Source organism: Camelina sativa, chromosome 12 (genome assembly GCF_000633955.1).
Source record: "Camelina sativa cultivar DH55 chromosome 12, Cs, whole genome shotgun sequence".
Taxonomy (NCBI): domain Eukaryota; kingdom Viridiplantae; phylum Streptophyta; class Magnoliopsida; order Brassicales; family Brassicaceae; genus Camelina; species Camelina sativa.
This window is the reverse complement of record NC_025696.1, coordinates 15,367,928-15,395,300: the sequence shown is the minus strand read 5'-3', so window position 1 is coordinate 15,395,300 and position 27,373 is coordinate 15,367,928. Positions and strand designations below refer to the sequence as shown.

Below are 27,373 nucleotides of genomic sequence, written 5' to 3'. Positions count from 1 at the left end.
ACCTGTACACCAGCTCCAGGTACTATCTCACAACACACCACCAGCTGTAGCCAGTCCCGGATTGCCCTTTGCAGCTCCATCAATGTTCATCTTATACCAATCATGTGTTGGTAATTCCCAACCTATCTCTCTATCCACCCAAATTCCTCAAGGAACCCGTTCAAGCCTCCTTGTATTAGCCACCCTTACCTCACTTGCCAGATCCTTGATAAAACAGACCCTATACATGTCTGAGTACCCCCAAAAACATTACAACACCGCCATTTCCAGGCCCACCTTAACGCCATAGCAAACATCGTGGCCCAGGCACCACCAGAAACATCAGATTGACTTTCTAAGTTTCCATATACCCACTCTAGCAAGGACGTCAGATCATGTAAAAGCTGTCAACCAACTTTCACAATTAGAGCTTTATTCATGTCTCCCGCTGCACGGATACCTAGTCCCCCTTCACCCTTAGGCAAGCGGACTCTCTTCCAGATGTGTTTTACGTTGCTCTGCAGAACTCCCCCACTGAAAGTCACGAGACACTCTGTCCAAACTCTCCAGAGTTGCTTTTGGCAATATAATGGTACTCATGGTATGCACCGGAATAGACGAGAGAACCGACTTGGTTAAGGTAAGTATTCCTGCAAAGCTCAAACACCGGCCCTTCCATCCTGCTAGACGTGATGAGACCTTCTCCACAACATCACCAAAACTTTCCTTGTTGATTCTCTTATGCAAAATAGGCATTCCAAGATATTTCCCCAGCTCCTTAGTTGACTTTATGCCACTCGCCTCACTAATCAAAACCCCAACTTCCCGGGGCACATTCTCATAAAAGAAGATCTTAGATGACACCTTACAGAACTAAGATTCTGAAATTTAAAGCAAAAATATCCAAAAAAAATAGTTATTTAGAGAATGTACTGAACAAGAATTTGACTAGAGGAAGTTTAAACTTTACTTAGGGAGTGTATTCAATTTAATATTCCAAGTGATTTTAGTTTCTGTGAGATTTTAAACAATTTTGATGATTTTAGAGAAGTTAATATGATTTATTATAAAATTCTTTCAAATCCCACCTAAAACTATGAGATTTGGATTTCTGTATTTTTAATTAAAGAAATCCTCTCAAATCTTCCAGAATCCCAAAATTTTATTAAAATCCAAATCTACAAACTGTTTTGAATAACAGTAAATCATTGATTTAATAACAATGAATTTCAAGAGATTTTTAAAAATCCATGATTGAATAACAGAGAATTTCAGAAAACTTTTAAAAATCTTCTATTGAATAACATAGGATTTATTAATCTTATACAAATCATTTAAAATGTCAAGTTGAATACACCCCTCTTCATCTTTTGTTGAAAAAAATAAACTTACGTTAAATCTTTCTCCTAAGAAAAAAAAAACTTTATTATTAGTAAACTCGATTTAGAAAATTTCATAAAATTTAGTAAGCGCTGCAAAAATGATTATGGTTGTTATGTGAGTGTATTTCGATCACCATTTGACACTTCATTTTAGCTAAAACAAAAAAAAAAAAAGCCTACCAACATTTTCTCTCATAGTTTCAAACCTCTTAACACTCAGTAAAATTAAAATGTCTAAACATCTACATTATTTGTCTTTTAACCGGACACTCCCATTGACGCCTAACAGAATCTTAAACATAAATACAAAACATTACATAGGTTGATAAACAAAAAAAAAAATTGCCAAAAAAACCAAAATAATTGTTGGGCCTAAGCCCATTAAATAGTCCATTAGGCGAATATAAAAAGCTGTTTTAAAGAAGATTAGGTTTTTAGAGTATACTTCATACATCAATCTAGGGTTTTGTATTTCTTTCTCTCGCAGCTTATTCTCTCCAAGTCTCTTTCTTGTCGCACTTACTTTCTTGGGCGTCTAAACAACGCTGTCCGGATCATTTCTTCGATTCTAATTCTGATTTTTCTTCATGGATTCGTGTAGTCAATAAGGTTTTTTCAAATCTTCAACCACAAAACCCCTCTTAAATAATCTCCGGACTAGTTTCTCTTTCGATTCAATCGGACCGGGAAAAAAATGGCGACTTTGAACCCTTTTGATCTCTTGGACGATGACTCAGAGGATCCTAGCCAAATCGTTGCGGCTAAGCCATTGAAGGTTGAGAAAGCTGCTCCCGTTCAGCCTGCCAAGTCTGGCAAGTTTCCAACCAAGCCTGCTCCTCCTACTCAAGCTGGTAAGTTTTTTTTTCTTGTTATCTTTTATTCATTTTTCTGAAGTTTTATATTAGATTAGAGTCTGATAGATTAGTATATAGTTGGATGTGTTGCTCAGTCTTTGATTTAGTGTGTAAGTCAAACTTGTTGATTGGTGTGGTGATGATATGAGAATCTTTGCATTTTCCTGAATCAAAATTCAGATATGATTGATTAGATTGGTCGTTGTAGAGATATGTATTCAATGAAAATGTTACATTTTTCATATATAGTTTAATTAATCAGATGTTACATTTTCTTGGATTTGAGTAGTGAGGGAGGCCAGGAACGGTCCTGCTGGAGGTCGTGGAGGTGGACGAGGAGGAGGTAATGGTCGTGGCAGAGGTGGTGGATACAACAGGGATTCCAGGAACACTGATGCTCCTGCCAATGAAAACGGATATGGTGGAGGCTACAACAGGCGCTCAGAAGAAGGAGATGGAGCTAGACGTGGTGGGTCTGTTGGTGGATACCGTGGTGATCGCGGTGCTCGTCGTGGAGGCTTCAACAATGGTGAATCAGGTGAGTTTGAACGCCCACGTAGGAACTTTGAGCGTCACAGTGGAACTGGTCACGGGTAAGCAATCTTCTTAATTGCTAGTCTTGTCCTGGTTGGTTGGTTTCGTGTGGTTTGTAATGGTAAACTTATTGTTGAGTAGAAGTGAGTTTAAACGTGATGGTGCTGGCCGTGGGAACTGGGGAACAACTGAAGATGATATTGCTCCGTAAGTATTCTATTTAAAATAGGTTGTTCTTTGAAAATGTGTCTTTTCTGTTTTGTCGGTGTTTGATAATGAACTCGTATTCTTCGAATCTCTAGGGTGACTGATGAATCCACAGCTGCGGTGGAGAAGAATGTGACTGTTGACAAGCAAGGTGGTGAAGGTGAAGCAACTGATGCAAACAAAGAGACACCTGCTGAAGAGCAACCAGAGAAAGAGCCTGAGAACAAGGTACAGTATCATCTTTTGAAGTCATATATGTGTATATTAACACCTTGAGAAGAATGTTTGGTTTTCTAATGCAAATTTGCTGTTTATAGGAGATGACTTTGGAAGAGTATGAGAAGGTTTTGGAGGAGAAGAAGAAAGCTCTGCAAGCGACCAAGGTTGAGGAGAGGAAGGTTGACACAAAAGCTTTTGAGGCCATGCAACAGCTCTCAAGCAAAAAGAGCAACAACGATGAAGTCTTCATCAAGCTGGTATATATCTGGACGACCCCTTTTCCACTTTATAGTATATTTTTCTAGTCTACTTGAGTCTGTACTTATCGAACCTTGAAATTGTATTTTCAGGGAACAGAGAAGGACAAGCGTGTTACTGAGAGAGAAGAGAAGACCAAGAAGGTTTCTAGTTTACCAATGTTTTTCTCATTTAATTTAGTTACTAGTAAAAAGAGAAGCATTATGCATTTCATTCGAATTCTGTCTCATTGCTTTTACTTTTTTTTGGTGTTGTAGTCTTTGAGCATAAATGAGTTTCTGAAACCTGCAAATGGAGAAAGGTACTACCCAAGAGGTGGTTACCGTGGTGGAAGAGGAGGACGTGGGCAACGAGATGGAAACCAGAAGAACGGAGAAGCTGCTGGCCCAGGCAATGAGGGAGGACGTGGACAAAGAGGAGGAGGAAACCAGAATTACAGAGCCCCAGCCAATGAGGGAGGACGTGGACAAAGAGGAGGAAACCCGAGATACAGAGAACCTGCTGCACCGGCCATTGAGGACACTGCACAGTTCCCTACTTTGGGTAAGTAAGACTGTCGGGTTTGGTTCCGCTTCCGTATGGTCTCTTTTGTCGCTGTAATCTCTCACTCGGTTTGGATTTTGTTCTTCTGATTTCATTGTTATTGATATACTTTTCCCATGAGAGAGCTGAAGGATTTTCGTGTTACGAACCCACCTTTTTTTCAAATTAAACAAGTTACCTAAAATTCAGTTTCCAATTTTGCTGTAATTTTTCAGGTTTTTAATTTATTTCAATTAGTTTCTTATTTGTTCTACAACTCTTTGATAAGCATGAAGAAACTTTACTAAAGGAGTTTATTGTTCCAAGTACCATTACAAAGAATTTCAAAGCTTTTAGACATACGTGGAGAAATGAAAAACCAAATACAAAAAGATATAAGAAAGCAACGATATCCAGATGTCTTACATGCAAACGAATGATAATATATGTTAAGGTGTTACCAAATCGAATCAAGAGGAGCAGCAGCCTGATTGCTGGTTCACAGGTTGTCCTCGGATCTGGACTGTTGGTGGCTTGGATCCTCCTGCAGGTTGGCTTGCCATTCTGCAAGACAAAACCGGGTTAAAGGCTGATTAACAACTGTAACCAGTGCATGAGCTTGAGCTTGAGCTTGAGCTTGGCAATGACTGAGTTTACCTTGTCTTGATGGCAGCAGTCATGGCCATGAAAGCTTCTTCGACATTGGTAGCATTCTTGGCACTTGTTTCCAAGAATGGGATTCCAAGTTCATCTGCGAAAGCCTGTGTTGGCAGAACAAACAGTTCAGTAAAGTCCGCAAGACAAGACTGTAAAAACACCTTAATGTAGTATATTATGATAATATTACCTTGGCTGTCTCAGTGGATACAACTTTCTGTGATGTGAGATCACACTTGTTCCCAACCAGTAGCTTGTTAACATTCTCACTAGCGTAGCGGTCGATTTCATTTAGCCATTGCTTGACGTTGTTGAAGCTTTCTTGATCTGTTACATCATAAGTCACCTGACAAGAAATGAAAATCCAATAGTTCAGTCTCATTGATGGATGTCGGATATCATGGAGATAACATAACTATGATAATGAACATACAATTATTCCATGAGCTCCTCTGTAGTAACTGCTGGTGATCGTTCTGAAACGTTCTTGGCCTGCCGTATCCCACTGCATATATGATGATCGTAATAAGTAGAGTATGATCATATTCGCATACAAAATATTACAAGTGATTGTGACACAGACACTACTCGAGTATGACAACTTACAATCTGGAGTTTGATGGTCTTTCCATCTTGTTCAACTGTGCGGATTTTCTGCAATAACATCATTACAAAATTAAAACCTTCATGATTCAAAGCATGACGAATAATAAGATAAGTGTAAGAGACTTACAAAGTCAACACCAATGGTACTGATGTAGCTATCCAGGTAGGAATCATCCTATAACCAAAAAAAATTGTGACAACCACTTAAGTAGAGCTTAATGATTGCAATTGACTAATGTGAAGCATGTACTAATGTCCAGCATCTGATTCTCAGAAGCTCAAAAAAGGTTGTGGCAATTAATCTCGAAAAGAGAGTGTAAAGAGAGATGAAATTACTTACAGCAAACCTTAGAAGCAAGCATGACTTTCCAACACCAGAATCACCAATAAGCAAAAGCTTGAACAAGTAGTCACTGCAGATCAAAAGAGTATAAAGACGAATAAGACACACATCAATAATAAGCATTTCTGATAATTTCTCCAGCTCTTATATTTCAAAACACACATCTCATGCTCAGAACTTCTAAGCGTCACTCGAATCACAGTAATCACGAAATACAAAACGCAATCTCATGCTCAGAATTTCTAAGCGTAACTCGAATCACAGTAATCACGAAATTCAATACGCAATCTCATGCTCTTCAATCCAAATCGAGTATGAATTTCAAACTACGAGAAATCGTCTGTGAATTTGATGATTAAGATGAACAACAGATCTCAACGAATTTTATGTATAGATCTAATCAAAAGCCCGATCCAACGAAACGAGACTCCAAATCGAAATCGATCAAATCAGAATAACAACGCCATCATCATCATAATCATCAATAAAAAAATTGCAATAAATAAAACGATCCTAAACCAAAATCGAAAGAAAAAGTAAATTACATCGCACGCAATAAATGATCAAAGACGCTAATTCGATCTGAACAATAAGAGAAGAAGAAGAAGAAGGTTCTTACTATTCAGGATTCATGGTTGATATCGTAGCTGAAATCGATCTACCAAAAGAAAAAGAAAAAAAAGACGAGAGGATTCCACCGATGATTAAAACAGAGAAAAGGGGAGTGAATGATCTTCGTCGGTGAGGAGAGAGACGTAGAACGATCGGTTTGTGCAGACGACGTGGTTAAGAAATGAGAAAGGGCCACACACATCACAACATGTTTAAATGCGTCTTTTTCTTTGAATTGCTGACGTGTCTTCGCCAACCCAGCAGATGCGTGGTGGAGAAAGTTTCAATTTTCTCTTTTCCTACTTCTCGTCACTTTTTCTCTGATCCCACACGATACGATACGATACGATACAAAAACAAAATAACTAAATTATTAAAGACACTAATAATAATTCGAATCTAATTTGCTGTTGTTTTCTATCTGGATTTTGGTTCGAATTATATTCGGTTTTTCGAATTTCGGCGGTTAATAAATTAGACATTTTCTTGATCTTAAATCAATAAAAATATTACAATATGATTCGATAGATTTTAGCTTGACAAATTTTAATTTCTTTTGTATTTTACAATGTATGGGCCTAATTTATCACTAAGGCCCATTATTCATTCTCTCATCGATCGACCAGGCGAAAAATTTGGCTTGACCTTGAGAAAACGCCTCATCATCTTCTCTCTCATTTCTGAGCTCTCTCTCTCTTTTATCAAATCAACATTTCGGTAACTATGGCAATGGAAAACAGGCGGGAAATCAAATCAATAGAAGAAGATTCTTAGCTTTCTCTGGAACTCCCATTATCGTATTCTTAGACTTACAGAGAGACTGAAAGAGATGGAGGAAAGCGGCAAAGGCGGCGGTGGTGGAAGGATCAGCAGCAATGGTGTGGTGATGAAGAAGAAGGAAAGATTAGGGTTTTCGAATGGGGGAATTAAAATTGAGAATCCTTTTGCTTTCAAAGCTCTTCAAGTCTTCACGGGATTTGGCGTTGGTTGTGGAGTTGGTATCGGCACTGGAGCACCTTTGAATCTCGGTATATTATCTATACTCTCTTTCTTGCTGCGTTTCTGAGGTGTGAGGGGGACCTTGAAATGTTCAAGATGACCTGATTATGGAAGTTTGATTTGATTCTTAGTGTATTGCTTGCCACTGATGATTATGGTCTGTTGTTTAGTTCGTTTTTTAGCCATTTTCTACTTTTATCCAAACCAATCTGTCTAAACTAGGAGAAGAAGGCTATATTATTTGTTGAAGACTATGTTTCAATCAGATTGTCTCGGGAATGAGAGCAGTATTAATCTATCATTCATAGTCCAAAACCGTGTGTGTAATTGGTTTGGCTGGCTCACACAGCATCATGATTGTGACTTGTGAGAGTACTAATCCGATGATGTTGTTGTTATGATGTACATATTAGGTAGTATTCCAATGGTTGGGGAAGTTATGCGTTCAGCTAGAGGAGCAACCGATGTATTTTCAGGGGCCACGCACCACGTGAATAACGCTGTACTGTATAGACAAAACTTGTCTTTGCTTGTGCTCATTTTTCGATCTTCCTGCATTATGCTTTTCTGAATCTGGTTGCGTATACATGTGCTATCTTTAGTTGAGGAAGCTGGGAGCTAGGAACATTAAAGCAGGTGTTGGCTGTGGAGTTGGCTTTGGTCATGGTTTTGGAGTTGGTATGTTTCCACTATTAATTTAAACTTCTTGTTTCTTCATTTTGTTCCAAAAGCTCGACCATTTTGAGTTACTTAGGTTTGTTAGTTATGTTAGCATCCCTTGAATTGCTTGTTTGAACTGTCGCGATTGTCATCAACTTATATCTATTATTGACAGGCATCGCAGTGAAACCAAGTGCCATACACAAACTTCAAGCTTCTATTATGGTAAGTACTAGTCTTTCTTTAAGTGTCCTTAATAATCGGTTTGTTCCTTCACATGAAACCATGATTATGAATCTCCCTAGGAAACTGCATCCAACTTAATGACTAAACTTGGAAGAACGAGTGAAACCACCTCAAGTCAAACTGAAGACGAAGACCAGGTGTCTCGATCTGTAACCGGTCACAAGAAACATGTGGACACAGATACATCTTACAAGAAAAAGGCTTCCTCTACTGATTCAGGAACGTTTGGTACTCGAACTGAGAAAGTGATTAACAGTTTCCTCGACAACCCGATTCTGAAACAACGAGACACAACTGCGGAAGAACGACAGGTAACGATTCTATCACAGAATGTTTCCCCCTATCTGCTTTGATCTCAGAAAGCCGTCTGTTGAACCATCTTTTGTTTTATGACATTGATAGGTCACACAACTAGAATCAGAGAGCTTAATGCTTCAAATGGTATCGTCCTCATTCTTGACTACAAGTTTCTTTCTTTCTTCTTTCTGTTACACTTTATAGGATTTTATTAGCTCATGGTTATGTTATTGATTGTGTAGGTGCTGAAACATCAGAAACTCATTGATGAAGTAATGGAAGAGAACGAAAAGCTTCGAAGGATAATCATAGAAGATCTCAAAGTTTCACCCGAAAAACTCAAATTAGTTTCTCCTTACAATGACGAAACACCACCATGCAAAGATTGCTTTGAGTGTCGTAGAAAACAGAGAAGAAATAGACGAAGACAGCTGTAAGCCAATTCCTTCATTTGTTATGAGAAAAAAAATTCACAATATCTGACAAAAAACACAGAATACAAAGAACCTCTGCAAACTCACAGTTATATAACAGAACAAAACTCTTGCGCAAACAAATGGATTCAGTTCATACCGACTCTCCTGCTGCTCTGTTGTTCTACATCATCTTCTCTCGTTTAACAGTGGTTCAGACGCAGACGCAGGAACTGCAAAACAAACAAAGATAAATATAAATTTGGGGATCAATGTTTCTGCAATAGGGTTCACGTTGGTTAGTAAAACAAAACTCAAATAGGAGGTTTGTTTGTTACCTTCATCAACATATCCAAGTTTCTCTCTAATTTCAGCAATAACCAGACGGGTCAAAAGCAAACCAGCACAAAGAGCTCCAACAACCAACATATAGAACACAGCTTGCCAACCCAAAGTCGAAAGAAACCCTGTCAAAAGTGGACCTAAAGCCGCACCAGCAGATCCAGTCCCATCAATAATGGCAGTCACAGTCGCAAGCGCCCTCGAATCACCTTGTAAAGACTTGTGCGTTCCAAGATCCGCTGAGACTGCGGTTGTGATGAGTGCATAAGGACCATTGACAAACAAACCAGCCACCATCATGAGGAGGATGTTGACTGTCTGAGAGACACCTCCATAGGAATGGTACACAAGCATTGCTGGAATCGCAGCGTACATGAATGCTGCCGCAGTTGTAGCTCTTGCTCTAAATTTGTCTGAAATGTAACCACAAAGAATCCCTCCTGCAATGCCTCCAACATCAAATAATGTGGAGAGATTTCCTGCTGTTTTCACAGACACGTACTCTCCACCAATAGCTGCAAAACAAAAGCAAGTAACTAAGATACATTGTCTAAAAACTCATTTGTTCTATGCAGAAATTTTGACAAACAAAACTTACGTGTTTGGCTTAGATAAAACGGTAACCAGTACAAGAACGTGTACGCAACCAACTTCGAGAAGAAGAGACACAATGCAAACGGTATAACACCTGGAATCATACAAGCTTGCAAAAGCCCAACACTTCTTTTATGCTCATACCCTGACCCTGGCCCTGTCCCTGACGATCCACCCCCTTCACCTTCAACATCTGCCTCTAAACCTTCATCTACTTCTTCTTCTTCTTCTTCTTCTTCAACGCTTCGCTTTCTCTTAATGAACTTACCAGAATTACAATTGATACCCGGAAACCCAACATCCTCAGGGTACGCAGCCAAAAACAAGTAAACAAGAACTCCTCCTAAAGACATAACAAAACCAGGAGCTATAAAAGACCATCCCCAGCCATACTGAAGAACACCAGCAGCAATCAAAGAACCACAAATGTTCCCAACAGAGGTATGAGCATTCCAAATCCCCATTATAAGCCCTCTCTTCCTATTCCCAAACCAATTCCCAACCACAGCCACAACCGATGGCCATCCTGTAGCCTGAAACAACCCAGCCGCCATTTGCATAACCAAAAAAAACCAAAACGCATGAATGTTCCAGAAATAACCCATACCAAACAAGCCAACAAAAAACCCACTCCCAATCATACCCCAAGTCAAAAACAATCTCAGATCCAAACTATCACCCAAATGTCCAGCAACATACATTCCAATAGAGTAACAAGCAAGAAACGCCACATCAATCTCTCCCAACCTAGACGTCCCATCCTTCCCATTAAACGGCTCCCACCCTTTACCAGACTTGCGATGCAACAGAACCTCATCTAATACATCAATCTCTCTCTTCACAAACACGTTACCCACAGGCCATGGAAACAGCTTGTCGTGTTCTTGAGGTGGCCTAGTTTTGGAGTCAGGGTGTAAAACGCTTTTCACTATGCTGCTTGGCTTACGAGAAGCGTGGTAACAAGCATACGCGATGAACGTAATCAATAGAATCGCGTAACGAAACGTCTTAGGACTCCAGTTTCTTCCTCTGATTCTCCTAACAAGCACAATCCCAGGTGGTGTTTTCCTCTTCGAATTCATCGCCATTTTTCACACACACACGATAAAATCTTCAATGATACAAATCGGGTTGAAGGAACAAGAAAGAATGAAGCTTTTTTACGGATTAAAAATCAAATACCCAAATCCATGGATTAGTGTTTTTGAGAAATCGGAATCACGAATTTAATTTTTTTTGATTGAGAGAGAAAGAGAGACCAGAGGGGGAGAGAGGTTGGCGGGAGAGAGAGAGAGAGAGAGAGAGAGAGAGAGATAGGTAGAAGAATCATGGAACAAGACGTGAACTGCTAAGATGTGACACGTGTCCATTCATTTACGGTAAAGCCAAAAGGCAGAACAACAGTTGTCACGCCACGTTGACCACTTTGGTACGCTTGAAGCGACGGCGCGTGACCGACGTGGTGTTGGTATGGTGGGCCAAATATATATTATAGGTTCACGTAAGCATCATCATCATTTTAGTATCTCTGCTGGGTCGGGTCAATTCCATATAATATTAGCCACCGCCTGCTAATTGATATTTCCCTTTATATAATCATAGTACTATATATACTATTTATATAATACGATATTAAGGCCCACTAAAAAGGCCCATATAAAAACTTCACACGTGCGATGAAACACACTCACGCGTGCCAAAATAAGGAGATAAGGCTCTTTCTTTGTTACTACTTCCCTCCATTTCTCCGAGTGAAGTAGTGTGAGAAGTACACACATAGGGCTATGGCGACGAGCTTTAATCGTCTTCCTCCTCAGGTATATTTATCATACGAAAGGTTTTGGAATTTGTAATTGTATTTGGCGTTTTCAATTAATTGATTAAGTGTGGATTCAGGCATTGCATATGATAACGAGAAACCCTACGCAATCATCGAAGAAATTAGGGTTTTCTACGTTTCTATCATGCGCACCATCAGTGGATTCTTCGTTTTCTAGGCTTTCTCTGAATCATTCCGGTTCGAAATTTGGGCTCTCTCTCGATACTAGGGTGAGAAAGGAGTTTATCGTTAGAGCTGAAGATAACGCTGAAGCTGAACCTGAAGAAGCTGCTGTTGATGGAATTGTTGATGCGGAAGGTAATGTAGAAGAAGTGGTCGAAGTTGGTGAAGCTAAATCTATGAGAAAACCGAGGATCAAGCTCGGAGACGTCATGGGGGTAAGTGAACTTTTCTTTCTTGTTATCAGTAACTCAATTTATGAGTGTTTTAGTAACTATTCAACAAGGAATCAGTAAGTCTCTGTGTACACATTGGATAATTGACAAATGTTAGAAGAGAATTGGGGGAAAATAGTGTTAAGTGTTGAGTTGAGGGACTTGCTTTCTTGATTTGTAGTTTACCTTACAGGAATTGGGGAGATTCAGTGTCATTATGTGTTGTTTGTGTAGATACTGAACAAGAAAGCAATTGAGGTTTCAGAGAAAGTGAGACCTGTTCCAGAAATCAGGACAGGAGATATTGTAGAGATCAAATTGGTAAGTTGTTTAATAGTTTTGAAGCCTCTATGTTATGCATTGAATCGATGTTTTTGATATTAGTGGGATATGGTGTTTCGCTTTGCAGGAAGTTCCTGAGAACAGACGTAGGCTATCTATCTACAAAGGTATAGTGATGTCGAGACAAAACGCTGGCATACACACTACCATTCGTATTCGGAGAATCATAGCGGGTATCGGTGTTGAAATCGTGTTTCCCATGTGAGTCTTTTTTTTTTCCTCACCAGTTACCATTTGCACGTCTTCTGAGCCTTACCTTGACTCATGGCTTTTCAATAAGTCCAAGTTTATACATAGATACTGATATTTCGTACATAAAGTCCCTGAATAATAATTAGACTCTGTGTAGAGGTTTACTTTAGTAAGTCTTTAGTTGCTGTTCTACCTTCCCAGTTATGGCAATCTAAGTCATTATGGTAACTATCATGTCTGCTCATGTTTTTTATCTTTCATTCTACTGTACATAATACGAGTCTTGAGAAACTTCCTATAATATATTCGGTTATTTTCATAAAATGTGGGAATTAAGAAAAGTGTTTGGTATGTGTTAATTCTCCTAATCTTTTAATATTTGACAGATACTCTCCCAACATCAAAGAGATAAAAGTGATGAGTCACAGAAAAGTGAGAAGAGCAAGGCTTTACTATCTGAGGGACAAGCTTCCTCGTCTGTCCACTTTCAAGTGAACACCCATCAACCGTGCTGTGTTTGACCTCCAGAGGTAGTAGTAATCTTCCGCTTTGTGCTCTGTTTTTGTAAGAATTTTTTCTTTCTTCTTGAGCCTGTAAGTCATTTGCCTGCGCACACTCTTGCGAGAAAGTAAATCAAAGATTAGTTGAACTTTCCGTTGATAAATGTAGACCTGGTCCTTATTTGATGATGAATGATATATATATATATATATGATGGTCTTTTAGGATTTAGGATACTTTATTAGTAAATATGTATGAATGATTCTGTGTTCTTTGCATATGTTTGTTTGGTGGGTGTTGACTCTTGAGGGTCTTCAGGAACAAAAACAGAATCTTGAGTTTGATCTTGTGAAGGTGGAACTGGAACCCATCTTTTTATTAGTGTATTACCCTAATTTGTCTCATTGAATAAATCAGCATAGGTAATTACTTCATTCGGGTGTGGTTGATGTCCATTATGATTTGTTTGTTTTTCTCTACCTCCTAATGAGATTTGAATCATAGTAATTGATTTATTATTTTGCAAAACCTGTACCATCGAAGTTCTAGCCAATTACTACTGGTAACAAAATAAGAAAACTGAAATATGTAAGTGATATGACCCACTGTTTCATAGAAAAACGCAGTCTCAACATCTCATCTGTAAGAATCTCCAATGGAGATTCAACAAAACAATGAGGAAGATAAAGTCTAGAAGATTCTAAAGAGTTTACAATTTCAGATTTTGCATAATCATAAGTGATGAGCTAACAATGCTCTTATAGAGAGTAAACAAACGGTGGTGTTCCCGTTCCGTGACATTGACAATCTTATTCCGTTACGACTCCAGCTGCCTTTTCTCACGTGCTTTACTTCTTCTTCTTATCTTTGACCACACGTGCAGACTCCCATTATACTATATCAAAGCCCCCCTGTTCGAAGAATCTTGACCACAAGGTTCAGTTGTAAAACAGTACATGGATCTTGACTTGCAGCTAACAACTCCATTGTAACTTCAGTTTGAATCAAAGATTATTGAAACTGAACCTCCAGGATCCCAAACTTGACCGTCAAAATTCTGTGAAGATGGAGCTTTGCAACGATGCCACACATAGTGACTTGCAATCCCAAAATGCATATGAATATTCAAAGCCATGATCATTTGTTGCAGCTCCACTTTACATTTACCTGCCACCTTAACTAATGGCTTCTGCACAAGATATTTTGCAGGTGATATTGCAACACTCTCCAAATTGAAGACTAACTCTGAAACTATATGTAAAAGCTTGAATCTCCACTTGTGCTTAATTTGATCAGTCACTTCACCATGTATAAACTGTTGCAGATCTTGTAAAGTTTGTCTCAACCACATTCTGCACCTTCTTTGTATGTGGGCATCCTCTGAAATACTCTGCAATGTTGCAGCAACCCAGCTAAAAGTTACAGCAGATAGCTTACCTCCTTGTTGCTTATGATCTTTGCTCATCTTATCTGTATTTATTCCCTCTTCTGTTTCTACTGCAAACTGCACACAAAGACTCTTAATTAAAAACACCAGTAGCTTATGTCTCTGAAGTGTCTCCAAAGCAGGTTCTTCTTGCATCATAAGAGATTATTGAAACATCCACTGCACTCTGTCCCCTTGATAACCTCTCAAGTTCCGTTTAAAAAAGTCTTGTGATGCAGGTCGGATCTGATTATGATGGTGCTGTATGTTCTTTTTTTCAAGCTTGAATTTAAAATTCCAAGATTTGGATCCCTTTCCCTTCTTCTGCCGGTGCCGCAACCGATGACGAGCACACTCAGTTCTCCATTTATGCTTTATTTGGAACTGCTCATCACCAAATGTAAATTGTTGTAGGTCTTGTAGAGTTTGCTTCTGCAGTTCATATCTCCCTTGTACAATAGATCCTTGTTTTTGCCAGTCCCACTGATTTTCTTTAGCGGATAATCCCCCTGGTTCCCATACATGCTCAGCCTGATGCGAATGAGTGAAGAATTTTTCTTCACTGATCTCGTCCCTCACTGATATATCTAGTTCTGTCTGCAATTTGTTTACAAACTCTTCCTTAACAGACCATTCAACTTGAAAAACAGTAAGTTCTCTACCATTTCCAGCCATGACACTAAGATCAGATGATAAATCATCAACAACAACCATTGCTACCTTGTGACAGCTACTGCTTGGTTCCAAGAAAGAAAGTACCTGATTGTGTTGTTGTTTAATAGCCACTATTTCAGGTTTGAACTTAAACTTCCAACACTTCAACCTACTCATAGATTCACATGGAACATTGAAAGACTGAGATACATTCGGAAGATCACCAGGTGATACACACAACTCATGCTTATCTTGATTCAAGGTTTTTGTCTCCAATTTTTGCTGCAACAAGCTCTCCACATCAACAGAAACCTCATGCTGAAGAGATTGTTTCTCCTTAGACGATTCTTTGTCTGTAGGTAAGTAATGATGCACTGGAGAGTTATTCAAAGAAGCCCCTTCAACTGTGCTTGAAACATTTGGAGACTGAGATACTTTCTTAGAATCATCACTCTTTTTTTTTACAACCTCTCTTTTCTGATGAGCTTGAACTTTCTCATATAACCTTCCCATCACTAAGCACTGTTGAATAGACTTAGGTTGAAACATTTTAACATTCGTCTGAGTATCCTTTCTAAGCCCTGCCAAGTAGATATCAACCAAGTAATCTTCAGCTAATTCCACTTCAATGCTAATCAACTCAAAACGAGCATGATACTCCTCAATTCCTTCAGTCTCCTGCAACAGTTTCAGCTTTTCAATTGAATCACCCACATGCTTATTATATCTCGCTTGAAACAACAGTTTGTAACCCCACCAATCAAGCCTAACATGCTTCCACCACATTGATTGTACAATTGACTGATGCAAAGTCGCAGCAAGACCATCGAAATGGATTGAAGCTATAAAAACTTTCAATTCCTCAGGAGTACGATCAATTAAGAAGAATTGTTCAGCTTATAACAACCACTTTCTGATTTTATCACCATTAAATCGAGGAAAATCAAGTTTCCCTAACCTGGTATGATCGGCGTAACTCGAGTCCGATTGAGAGCTCATCTCCGCCGCTCCATGACCCACTGTTTCCTTGAATAACATCTCAAATCGTGACTCCACCATTTTTTCCAAGGATGCGATAGCTCTGATACCAGTGATAACGTAATCCAGAGATTAGAATCAAAAGATCAAATAGATTCAAAAGGAACAAGTAACCGATAGATTTGACACAACGTTCATAGAAAAACGCAGTCTCAACATCTCATCTGTAAGAATCTCCAATGGAGATTCAACAAAACAATGAGGAAGATAAAGTCTAGAAGATTCTAGAGAGAGTTTACAATTTCAGATTTTGCATAATCATAAGTGATGAGCTAACAATGCTCTTATAGAGAGTAAACAAACGGTGGTGTTCCCGTTCCGTGACGTTGACAATCTTATTCCGTTACGACTCCAGCTGCCTTTTCTCACGTGCTTTACTTCTTCTTCTTATCTTTGACCACACGTGCAGACTCCCATTATACTATATCATTGTAATCTGTATCCACGACCCGTGCCGATAGTTCTTTTGGTCCAGAGTGTAGCATTCATCACAAAAACCGAGTCCATACTTATCTTTGCGTGGTATATCACTAGAGAAATCTCAAACATAGAGATAATCATAACGAGAATAAATGTAAACCTTGTGATCTTTGGGACTATAGACAACTTGCTTACACAATGGAGGGAAACTAACGTGAACGTCTCGCCAAATATCATCATTCTTCTTGGTAAAACACCATATTGAGTTCTACGATCCAAACAACCCGGTAATCTTTGCTTATGTAGTCTATCCAGAGACAAGCTATGCTGCATTGTTTTATATAGTGAGGTGATAGGATTTCCCTTAGGATTGAACTCTGATGAAGGCTGATAACCGAGTGATAGGTGATGTGGATGGAATGTGATGATGAACGGATGGTTTTTGGGTGATGATGTGTGAAGATCGAAGGAAGAAAACAATGGTTTGATGGAGATAGATGTTTAGGTGGTTGTATGGAACGAAACAAGTGAAGAGTTTCTATGTCACAAAGTGTTTAGAAACCCAGAATTCAAGAACGCATTCAAGAAATCAAATTGAGGAAGAAAGATCAACAATTCATGTCACAACATCATTCTTCGCTAAAGAACAAAGGAGGCGTGGCTGTGGGTTTTATAATTAACCCTAGGCTCGACACTCCAAACAGCAGGAAGTTAAAAATAAAACAACAAAACGTTTTAAGGAAATAAGAAAACAGCAAAACGTCTAAGTGACCTGTAGTAGTACAGAAGTCACTTGAACTAGTACAGAAGTACATTATTCCCCATTGGTAATGACTTCTAGATAACTCGACGTAGTGATCCATTTGCCTCATTAAAAACCATGCTGAGAAAACCCATTGGGACAAAACTCAGCTATGGGAAAAAGAGTACAAACTTCTCACCTAAGTTACCTAGTCATCATTACCGGGTGAAGTCTTCAGGTTGGATATGTTGAAGACTTGGATCCTTGGTAGGTTGAATGACCCGTCACTATGAGTGCATGAGCTTCCTTGGCCCTCTCCTTAGCTCTTGAACGAGTGATCCTTCCCACCACCTCCGGTTGCTCTGCAGCCTCTGGCTCCTTGCTTGCCACGATCATATCATCCTCCCCCTCTTCAAAAGGATTTGTCCTCAAATCGGAATCTGCATAGTAAGAGAGCAAGTCAGAAACATTGACTGTTGATGATATGGTATACTTACCTTGAAGATCAGTCTGATATGCGTTGTCATTGATCCTCCTTATGACTTCCCTGAAAAACAAGTTAGCTACAATAACAGCATCACCCGTCTTGTGACTTGCAATGAAGTGAGCCAACTTGCTAAACCTGTCAACCAAAACAAAAATAGAATCTCTACCATTTCTGGTTCGAGGTAAGCCAAGAACAAAATGCATTGAAATTTGAGTCCAAGGTCGAGAAGGATTCGATAGAGGAGTGTACAAGCTGTGAGGCTGTACCTTACCCTTCGCCATTTTGCAGATATGGCACCTAGAACAAACCTTCTCAACGTCTTTCTGCATTTGAGGCCAATAGAAGTGTTCTTGCAGTCCAAGTAGAGTCTTTGACACTCCGAAATGTCCAGCTAGTCCACCTCCGTGAGCTTCTCTGATCAGCATCTCTCTCATGGATCCTCTTGGTATGCACAATCTATCATTTAAGAACAGATACCCATCCTGCCTATAGTAGTTTTCAAAAACAAACTTATGGCATTTGCCATAGCTCTCAGCAAAATCGAGGTCAGTCTCATAAAGTCCTACTAGCTTAGAAGATAAAGTAGAAATGAGAGTGTACCTCCTGGATAATGTATCTGTGACTACATTATCCTTACCTGCACTTGGACTGAGGTTCTCTTTAATGTGTCCCTTGCTCATCAGCTCTTCTTCTTGCTTCTGAAGCTCTTTAGTTTCTACTGGATTGGTGCTGTAAGCTGGTCTGTTCGATAGAGCTGAACCTGGTACCAGTTCGATCTGATGCTTTATCCCACGTAGTGTCTGCAAACCTGGAGATATCTCTTCTGGAAACTCATCCTTGTACGCCTCTAAAACCTCTATGATCTCGCGTGGAAGCTCTTCTGCTGGCTTAGTGCTGGTGAGTGTCTCTTTATACCCAAACTTGAATGTAGTCATCTCTGGCTCAAATAGCTTGTTGAACTCGCTGTGATTGATGTACAGGCTGTGAGACACTTTCTCTGTATCCTTGCGGTTCATGTGAAGCTGGTCCTTGTAAATTTCGCTGGGTGTAAGTGGTAGAAGAGTGACCTTGCGTCCTTTGAACTCAAATGACTGCTTGTTGGTGTAGCCATCTTGAAACACTCTTCTGTCGAACTGCCATGGTCTTCCCAAAAGGATATGACTTAACTTCATTGGAATGACATCACAAAGTAGCTCATTCTCATACTTCACAATCGCTAGTTTCACCATCACTTGTTGTGTGACTGTCAAAGCTCCCTTGTTGTTCAACCATTGTAGCTGATAAGGTCTCGGATGTGAAGTAGTCTTGAGATTAAGCTTCTGTACCATCTCTTCACTAGCTGCATTAGTACAGCTTCCACCATCAACGATCAAGGTGCAGACCTTGTCTTGAACCATACACCGTGTGTGAAATAGGTTCTCACGCTGACCTCTATCATCTGGATGCATCTGAACACTTAAAGCTCTGCGTGCTACTAACATCTCTCCCATGACTGCTGGTTCTTCTTCTTCATGTTCAGGCTCTAGTTCACTTTCTGAACTGTCTACTGGCACAATCTCTCCTCCTTCTTGAAGAAGAAACATCTTCTTGTTAGGACAGTCTCTGGAATAATGCCCCATTCCTTGGCATTTGAAACACCTGATATGACTTGTAGAGGTGCTACTCTTGGGCTTGTAATCGATATTAACCTCCTCTTTGACTGTGGCTGTCACGGGTTTGCTGTCCTTGGTGAAGGCAGGTTTACTGAACTATCTCGGCTTGGACATGCCAGGCGTAAACGTAGACCTCACTCCCTTTCTCTTGATCTGCGATTCAATCAACTCTGCCTTATGTACCATTTCTTGCACATCTTCATAGTTCTGCAGCTCTATCTTGTCTTGAATCTCTCTGTTCAAACCTCCAAGAAACCTAAACATAACCATGTCTTCACTTTCCCTCAAATCAACTCTGATCATAAGCGTTTCCAGCTCCTGATAGTAGTCTCTTACAGATTTAGTGCCTTGAGTGAGACGCCTCAGCTTGTTAAGAATCTCTCTCTGGTAGTGTGTAGGCACAAACTTCTTCCTCATCTGCGTGACTAGCTGTTCCCATGTAGTGATGGCAGGCTCTCTCTGTCGATGTCTAGAAAGTCCCAACTGCTCCCACCACAACAAAGCATAACCACTGAATTCGGAGATGGCTATCTTCACCTTGTTCAACTCATAAGTGCCTTGAATCTGAAAGTTGGATTCCATCTTCCTTTCCCAGNAGGTTTACTGAACTATCTCGGCTTGGACATGCCAGGCGTAAACGTAGACCTCACTCCCTTTCTCTTGATCTGCGATTCAATCAACTCTGCCTTATGTACCATTTCTTGCACATCTTCATAGTTCTGCAGCTCTATCTTGTCTTGAATCTCTCTGTTCAAACCTCCAAGAAACCTAAACATAACCATGTCTTCACTTTCCCTCAAATCAACTCTGATCATAAGCGTTTCCAGCTCCTGATAGTAGTCTCTTACAGATTTAGTGCCTTGAGTGAGACGCCTCAGCTTGTTAAGAATCTCTCTCTGGTAGTGTGTAGGCACAAACTTCTTCCTCATCTGCGTGACTAGCTGTTCCCATGTAGTGATGGCAGGCTCTCTCTGTCGATGTCTAGAAAGTCCCAACTGCTCCCACCACAACAAAGCATAACCACTGAATTCGGAGATGGCTATCTTCACCTTGTTCAACTCATAAGTGCCTTGAATCTGAAAGTTGGATTCCATCTTCCTTTCCCAGTCTAGATAAGTTTCTGGATCATTGGTTCCATGGAAAGAAGGATATTGAATTTTAAGGTGCTTCAGCTGCTGCCTCAAAGGTTCATAATCCCTGCCATGATCTCTGTTTCGGTTTCTCCTCATTGTCTCTTGACTATGATCTGAAACTTCTTCTTCTTCAAAATACTCTCTATCTGTATCAAAGTAGATTCGATGCCCAGCTACTTGTTCAGCTCGTCGTGGGCGTATATGTTCTCTACCAGTCCTACGGTTTCCTCTTTCTGTACCTTGAAGGTCTCTTCTCTGATTGAAACAAGTCTCTCTTCCTCCAGTAGGTGACTTAGCTGTCCTGATCCGTGTATGCTTTGAAGAGGTTCCCACATGAGCCTTTCCTTTAGCTAAACGAAGGGCCTCATTAGGACTAGGCGGTTCTGTAGAACTCTGTTCTGAAGCACTAGATGCGTGAGCTATGTCCTTGAACTGTTTCTCAAACTTGTTACTGAGCTGCTCCATCTGTTGCTGAAACTGAGTAGACATTAACTTGTTTGCTTCTGCTATTTGCTTAGACATGGCTTGGTTCAAAGCTTCCATAGCCTCTGGAGATAGCTCCATTGTACCTGCAAATTAAAGAAGAAACTCGCAGTAAATTGTTCTTTGAATGAGAAAACGAAAATAAACTCTAAGACTCTGAATTTTAAACAATAGACTCACGGATATAGACCTAATATCGAACAAAACTACAAGAGAATCGATCGATACCAACCCTATAATGAACAATTTCGAAAAGAAAAAAAAAACCCTAATTTGCAGTCTAATTTTGAACAACACAAAACTAAATCCTAAACTCACAAAACTTGACCTAGACTCAAACGAATCAACAATAACTAAACCCTATTAGACCTAGACACAAACGAATCAACAAAAACAAATTTAAACCCTATTCGATCTAGACACAAGCGAATCAACAAAAACAAACCCTAAAACTAAACAAACGAATTTTAACAACAAAAACGAGATTAGGGTTTCAGAATTGCTTAGCCTTGGCAAAGAGTTGGCTCTGATACCACATGATAGGATTTCCCCTAGGATTGAACTCTAATGAAGGCTGATAACCGAGTGATAGGTGATGTGGATGGAATGTGATGATGAACGGATGGTTTTTGGGTGATGATGTGTGAAGATCGAAGGAAGAAAAAAATGGTTTGATGGAGATAGATGTTTAGGTGGTTGTATGGAACGAAACAAGTGAAGAGTTTCTATGTCACAAAGTGTTTAGAAACCCAGAATTCAAGAACGCATTCAAGAAATCAAATTGAGGAAGAAAGATCAACAATTCATGTCACAACATCATTCTTCGCTAAAGAACAAAGGAGGCGTGGCTGTGGGTTTTATAATTAACCCTAGGCTCGACACTCCAAACAGCAGGAAGTTAAAAATAAAACAACAAAACGTTTTAAGGAAATAAGAAAACAGCAAAACGTCTAAGTGACCTGTAGTAGTACAGAAGTCACTTGAACTAGTACAGAAGTACATTATTCCCCATTGGTAATGACTTCTAGATAACTCGACGTAGTGATCCATTTGCCTCATTAAAAACCATGCTGAGAAAACCCATTGGGACAAAACTCAGCTATGGGAAAAAGAGTACAAACTTCTCACCTAAGTTACCTAGTCATCATTACCGGGTGAAGTCTTCAGGTTGGATATGTTGAAGACTTGGATCCTTGGTAGGTTGAATGACCCGTCACCATGAGTGCATGAGCTTCCTTGGCCCTCTCCTTAGCTCTTGAACGAGTGATCCTTCCCACCACCTCCGGTTGCTCTGCAGCCTCTGACTCCTTGCTTGCCACGATCATATCATGAGGGGAAAAATGGGAGGGTGAATGTGGTAGGTCAATCCTCTCTAAAGTCAAGGGATTGAGAATGTAGAGGCAAAGATAGTCAAATATTAGGAACAACTCAAACCAGCTACCGTAACCCGCAAGACAAAGACTACGTGCAAAGTCAACACCAAGATCTCGAGTCTTGTAAACTTTGTCTTTATCATCTGGAATGAATAAAGAACAGCTATTGCTATTATTGGTTTCATTTTTCTCGAGGGAAGAGTATCAGCCACTGAATCTGATTTCGTTTGGGGACGCACCCTCTCGAAGCAGAGTTCCATGACCTACAAACTGATTTTGCTCGATTAAGATTTGTTAAACTCAAATGTTTGAAGATACTACGTAACAAGTCCGGACAAAGCTCCGACAACTAGGGAATCACCAGATGCCGATTAGGGTTCTTGTCGCTTTGGTACATTGCTCAGAATTTTAAAACTTGTTTCACACGTAAGAGGTATTTGGTTATGAGCTCGTACTTCCCTATTTATAGATAAATCCCCAAACTCCTAATTTAGCAATGCTTTCTATTTGTTTTAATTTATTCCCAAACTCCTAATTTGTGCAAGAGCATATGAAAGTCCTTATTTTTTTCTACTTGTAAACATTTTTTTATGTTTGAAACTTGAAAGATAGATATATCTTCAAAAATATAAATATAACAATGGAAGGAGTTATTCGTGTTTTTTACGTAACAATATCTTCAAAATAGAAATATAAAAAAGGAAAAGTTATTCCTACAACTAAATTGTCCTTTTCGCCTTTTTTATTTTACTCCCGTAGCTTGCTGCTTGTGTAAACTTTTCTAGCAAAATACTGAAAAGCTTGCCATCGTTTCTGGTCAGTCATAATTGTGATAATTTTGGGTCAAAATCATATGTATGTTGGAAGATCATTTTATTGACACAATATTTTTCTAGTTATATCATACTAAAGTTATATAGCATGTTAAAGGATGAAGGGATTTAGCAAAAATTCTAATCAAATATCAAAAGAAAACTCAATTAGATATACAGTTTTATATTTTTCCTTATTCTTTATCATTTTGTAGAAAAAGATTTGTAATTTTATCTAACAATAGACTAATCTGTTTATATACAAATATATATATATATATATATAATATTTCTCTCTCTTTAACATTTTAAGTTCAACATTAATATCATATAATTTCTATAATCTGTAAATATGTAAATTTAATAAACTATTTTGAAACAAATTGCTAAAGAAAAGCTGCCAATTTTCAGTCAACGCATATAACAAGTTCAATATTAATGATTTTTTATCAACTCGTTTTTCAATCACTTTATCCGTAACAACTTCATTTGTAATCAATCCAAAGATGTTTGAGGAAAACATCTTAACTATGCTAACGTAGAAATTTCTAAGTGTTAAAATTGAATATCTGTGGTAATTTCAGTGGTAGAAAAATGAGTAAAACTACTATTTAATCTTTTTACACAAAAAAAAAAAAAAAGAGGAATTCTTTTCTAGTTTATACTAGGTATTTGCACTAATCTCAAAAATCTAGTACAGTACTTAATTTACTCCATTTTCTGCATTTGGGGAGGTTAACATGATACTTCATTAAAGTATCTTTTCATCCTATACAAAAAAAGATGCAGTAGCAATCAAAAGTCCAAGAAAAGAAATCAAAAGAAAAAGGAACTTTAGAGTAAAAAGGGGGTCACTGAAAGAGATGCAAGAGAAGAGGCTTTATGTATGTATATATATCAATATATGTATTATATAAGACCCACCTTTATAAACTTAACCACCCAAAGAAAAGCCCAAGACTAAAAAATAAATATCTTTCTTTTTAAGTCTGCAAATTCCAGTTTCCATAGCAGAAACCTCATTTGGTCGTTATCTCAGAAAGCCTAAGAGTCTCTCTCATCAACCAAGAGAGCTTAAAAATCATTTCTTTAGCTCTGAGAAGCACAATGAGGTCTGAAGAAGCTTTAACCTCTTAGATTTGGTGAAGCAGCTCTGCTTGAGGAAAAGAACCGTTTGACGGCAAGTCCAGAAGAAGGAGGTCTTGATCGGAACTGCAATTACCTTCATAGCCAAACACTGCAGAGCCACCACCTTCTTGTGCAAACACAGAAGCCAAGCTTCTTGGGTTGAAGCATGAGACATTGTTCTCTGTCAAAACTTTGCTTTCATGGCTTGCTTTCATCTTTATAACCCTTTTGGGGCTCCTCATTAGCCCCCTTGACTCTGTGACCAAAACAAGAAAATCAACAAACCACAAAGAATGATTGCAGAATCAACAAGACTGATTAAAATGTTCCTTAACACTGACCTGACTTTAATTGAGCTTGGTCTTCACATCGCCTCTTAATGGTTACAATATTCTTAGGTACATTTGGGTTTGAGCTTTTTGAAGTTGTAGTAACAGAATTCCCGGTCTCTTTTTCTCGTTCCTGCAGTCACATATCGGGTGAATCTTTAGCCAAAAGTTATTAATATGTCAGTGTTTCAATAAGAGTACGCCGAACCTTGAGGAGGTAATAGCTTTCCACCAAACGAGATTTGTTAAAATCAGTCAAAGCAAGCTTTTTAAAAGTCCTGATGTCTTCAGGTTTTGCCCCAGAGGAAGAAGACATATCAAAGACACCATCAGCAATGAGCTGCTGAAACAAAGAGAAGTTGTCCTTGAACTGAGCACTTTCGAACATCATTCCGAGGCTGCAAAGTAAAAAAATACGACATATTAGAAATTTTGCTCGGTTGGTTTTTGTTGTTCTTTAAAATGCAATGCAGTTTGAACCTATCAGGAAGGTTATGAGAGTCAATCTGAGGAAGCAATTTCATCAGTTTCTTTTGTTCTTCGTCTGTAAATTGTTTTATGAACTCATCAAAGTTGAAAACATCCTGCAATAAAGTTTATTGTTGTAATTAAGCATAGTCCCAGAGTCCTTTATTTTACTTCAACTTACTGAACAGACTTGGTGAGAGTTTCTTGGAAATTACCTTCAAGTCTATGCTACAAAGTGGTGAACTATGGCTCCCCAGGACATGCACTCTTTCAGCTTGAGACTTGGTTCTGCCAACAATCAAAAAGGATCCATTTTTCATCTTGCTTGACTAAATTGCGAGCTAATGTATAAAATATCTTGATGATTTGAATATTTTACCTCTTGAATTGTTCTTGCTTTATTGCTTGTCCACCATAGTATGAACCTCTCTCTGCTCCAATCTCAACACGCTTCACGGAATGTGAGTATGCTTCACTGATGGAAGATTTGTTCTCAATAGAAGAGAGCGAGCTGGCTTCAGACTCCTCTTCTCGAGCAAACGAGTGGGGATTCTTCATCAGAACACTCCCATGTCCAATCTCAACAGAGACCATTGACATTTCATTCTCAAAAAGAAGATCTTCCTCTGATGAAACTGAGAGACACGACGATTGCTGCTCTTGTAGAATATTGTAAAGGTCCTTTGTCAGCTTTTCAACAGAAGAGGACTTTGGACGGCCCACACACGTCCTCCTCTTACAAGGAACAGTTGTGTCCCACGCATTAGATTGAGATGGACCTGAAAGAAAAAAAAAAAGTTCACATGGACACTAAGGAGCTGTTTTTTTCAAATCCCAAATTGACGCTAGAACCGAAGAACAAGGTAAGTAAGTAATCAAAACCTGTTAACTCACTCCCATCTGCACTGCTAAACTGTGCACAGCTCTCAGAGTTAGATACAGCAGAACCAGAACTCGATCTATTACTAGCATCCTCCTCAATCACAGCCTTCTTCAAACCATAATTGAAGTCCAAGGCAGGTCTTTTAATGATGATGTTGTTATCTTGAATTGCTTTCCGCTTGAGCATCTTTGTCTCTTTGTTCTTATAGTTTAAAGAAATGCTCTTCATTCTTTGAAACCTGTGATGATCATCACTCTCATGACCATCAGCACGAGAATGAAGAGGTGTATAGTTCACAAGTGTTCCTTTTGTTCTCCAACGCGATCCACAAGCATTGCACAATACCGGCTTCTCTGGTGGCCCATTTCGCCACAGAGGTGTGTCTGTTTGAAAGGAAGAAACAAAAGGTCACAAATTTGCAATTGGAGCTTTGAAATCAAGACAACACAAGAGTTCTTCATCAGACAACACTTGGAATGACACTTGTACTGCAAATTTTCAAACTCCAAATCAATCAAGAGAACAATGATCACAAATACCAAACATCCTGAAGTCTTTATCCATCAAAAAGAACAAAATTTAGATCTCAAGATCATCTCTTTGTTGTCTAATCCATTGATTCCAATCATACTGAGAACAACAACACAAGAGACTCCACACACACAGAGACAAATTAATGTTTTTTAAAGATCAAAACAACAAGAAACAAACCAAAAAGGAACATAATTCTCAAATGCTCATCCATATTCCGGACTCAATGAAGTCTTTGATGCAATAATTCAATGGTTATTACAATTTGTTACAGAAAAAGCTTATAAAAACATGTAATCCAAATCATTTTCCCAGAAAAAAGGGCATCTCACCCAGAGAACAAAAAAAAGTTGAATATATTCATACAAAGTTGTTCTCATCAATCAAACTGAAATTGGAGAGACACTCACTTGTAACTCCACAGTGGTAGCAAGGTCCTTGCTTTCCCATAATCTCTCTCTTTTGTTTTTTTTTTCAAAAATGAAAAGTTATTTTGAGAGCAAAGTTGCAGACTTTCAAGAAGAGATTTTTTTTTTTTGTTTTGAAAGAAATTTAAGTTTATAAAATTTGTGTTTAATATTGAACTATAATTGGAATATACAAACCAGAAAGAAGTATTAGTAAACTATAAAGAACCCAGAAAACAAAAAGTTATGTTTTTTCTTCTTCTGCAAACTGTACCCAGAAAAAAAAATCATATGAGAAAAATTCAAGAATAAAATTTATATAAACTCCAAAAAAGTTTTAATGAAAATTGAAAAAATCAAAGCAAGAAAAAGAGAACAATTTCAAGAAGATAATTTTTGTTATCCTTTTGTTTTCTCTTTTTTTTTTTTTTTTT

The 27,373-nt window shown here is 38.7% G+C and overlaps 7 protein-coding genes across 7 annotated transcripts; 3 read left to right on the top strand and 4 right to left on the bottom strand.

Moving 5' to 3' along the window:
• LOC104731813 (H/ACA ribonucleoprotein complex subunit 1) lies at nucleotides 1,799–4,126 on the top strand. The gene is made up of 7 exons (XM_010451298.2): nucleotides 1,799–2,212; nucleotides 2,505–2,808; nucleotides 2,891–2,956; nucleotides 3,052–3,184; nucleotides 3,274–3,432; nucleotides 3,526–3,576; nucleotides 3,691–4,126. Exons 1-7 carry the CDS (start codon nucleotides 2,056–2,058, stop codon nucleotides 3,982–3,984), a joined length of 1,164 nt encoding a protein of 387 aa, XP_010449600.1. The 5' UTR covers nucleotides 1,799–2,055; the 3' UTR covers nucleotides 3,985–4,126.
• Nucleotides 4,247–6,365, bottom strand: LOC104731812 (ras-related protein RABD2c). Its single transcript, XM_010451297.2, has 8 exons — nucleotides 6,181–6,365; nucleotides 5,559–5,631; nucleotides 5,346–5,393; nucleotides 5,219–5,266; nucleotides 5,046–5,117; nucleotides 4,803–4,958; nucleotides 4,613–4,716; nucleotides 4,247–4,519 (listed from the first exon to the last, which is right to left on the bottom strand). Exons 1-8 carry the CDS (start codon nucleotides 6,192–6,194, stop codon nucleotides 4,426–4,428), a joined length of 609 nt encoding a protein of 202 aa, XP_010449599.1. The 5' UTR covers nucleotides 6,195–6,365; the 3' UTR covers nucleotides 4,247–4,425.
• On the top strand, nucleotides 6,809–8,853 carry LOC104731809. The gene is made up of 7 exons (XM_010451295.2): nucleotides 6,809–7,201; nucleotides 7,586–7,674; nucleotides 7,775–7,850; nucleotides 8,008–8,057; nucleotides 8,138–8,389; nucleotides 8,481–8,519; nucleotides 8,618–8,853. The coding sequence occupies exons 1-7, from the start codon at nucleotides 7,003–7,005 to the stop codon at nucleotides 8,810–8,812; spliced, it is 900 nt and encodes a 299-aa protein (XP_010449597.1). The 5' UTR covers nucleotides 6,809–7,002; the 3' UTR covers nucleotides 8,813–8,853.
• LOC104731811 (putative glycerol-3-phosphate transporter 4) lies at nucleotides 8,794–11,028 on the bottom strand. The gene is made up of 3 exons (XM_010451296.1): nucleotides 9,729–11,028; nucleotides 9,127–9,645; nucleotides 8,794–9,021 (listed from the first exon to the last, which is right to left on the bottom strand). The coding sequence occupies exons 1-3, from the start codon at nucleotides 10,810–10,812 to the stop codon at nucleotides 8,978–8,980; spliced, it is 1,647 nt and encodes a 548-aa protein (XP_010449598.1). The 5' UTR covers nucleotides 10,813–11,028; the 3' UTR covers nucleotides 8,794–8,977.
• Nucleotides 11,433–13,182, top strand: LOC104731808 (50S ribosomal protein L19-1, chloroplastic). Its single transcript, XM_010451294.2, has 5 exons — nucleotides 11,433–11,541; nucleotides 11,621–11,941; nucleotides 12,173–12,259; nucleotides 12,348–12,481; nucleotides 12,859–13,182. Exons 1-5 carry the CDS (start codon nucleotides 11,509–11,511, stop codon nucleotides 12,965–12,967), a joined length of 684 nt encoding a protein of 227 aa, XP_010449596.1. The 5' UTR covers nucleotides 11,433–11,508; the 3' UTR covers nucleotides 12,968–13,182.
• On the bottom strand, nucleotides 13,549–16,406 carry LOC109128176. Its single transcript, XM_019234024.1, has 2 exons — nucleotides 16,012–16,406; nucleotides 13,549–15,731 (listed from the first exon to the last, which is right to left on the bottom strand). The coding sequence occupies exon 2, from the start codon at nucleotides 15,600–15,602 to the stop codon at nucleotides 14,565–14,567; it is 1,038 nt and encodes a 345-aa protein (XP_019089569.1). The 5' UTR covers nucleotides 15,603–15,731; nucleotides 16,012–16,406; the 3' UTR covers nucleotides 13,549–14,564.
• LOC104731807 (GATA transcription factor 26) lies at nucleotides 24,056–27,245 on the bottom strand. The gene is made up of 8 exons (XM_010451293.1): nucleotides 26,943–27,245; nucleotides 26,001–26,384; nucleotides 25,498–25,897; nucleotides 25,334–25,406; nucleotides 25,131–25,234; nucleotides 24,859–25,048; nucleotides 24,663–24,783; nucleotides 24,056–24,577 (listed from the first exon to the last, which is right to left on the bottom strand). Exons 1-8 carry the CDS (start codon nucleotides 26,980–26,982, stop codon nucleotides 24,327–24,329), a joined length of 1,563 nt encoding a protein of 520 aa, XP_010449595.1. The 5' UTR covers nucleotides 26,983–27,245; the 3' UTR covers nucleotides 24,056–24,326.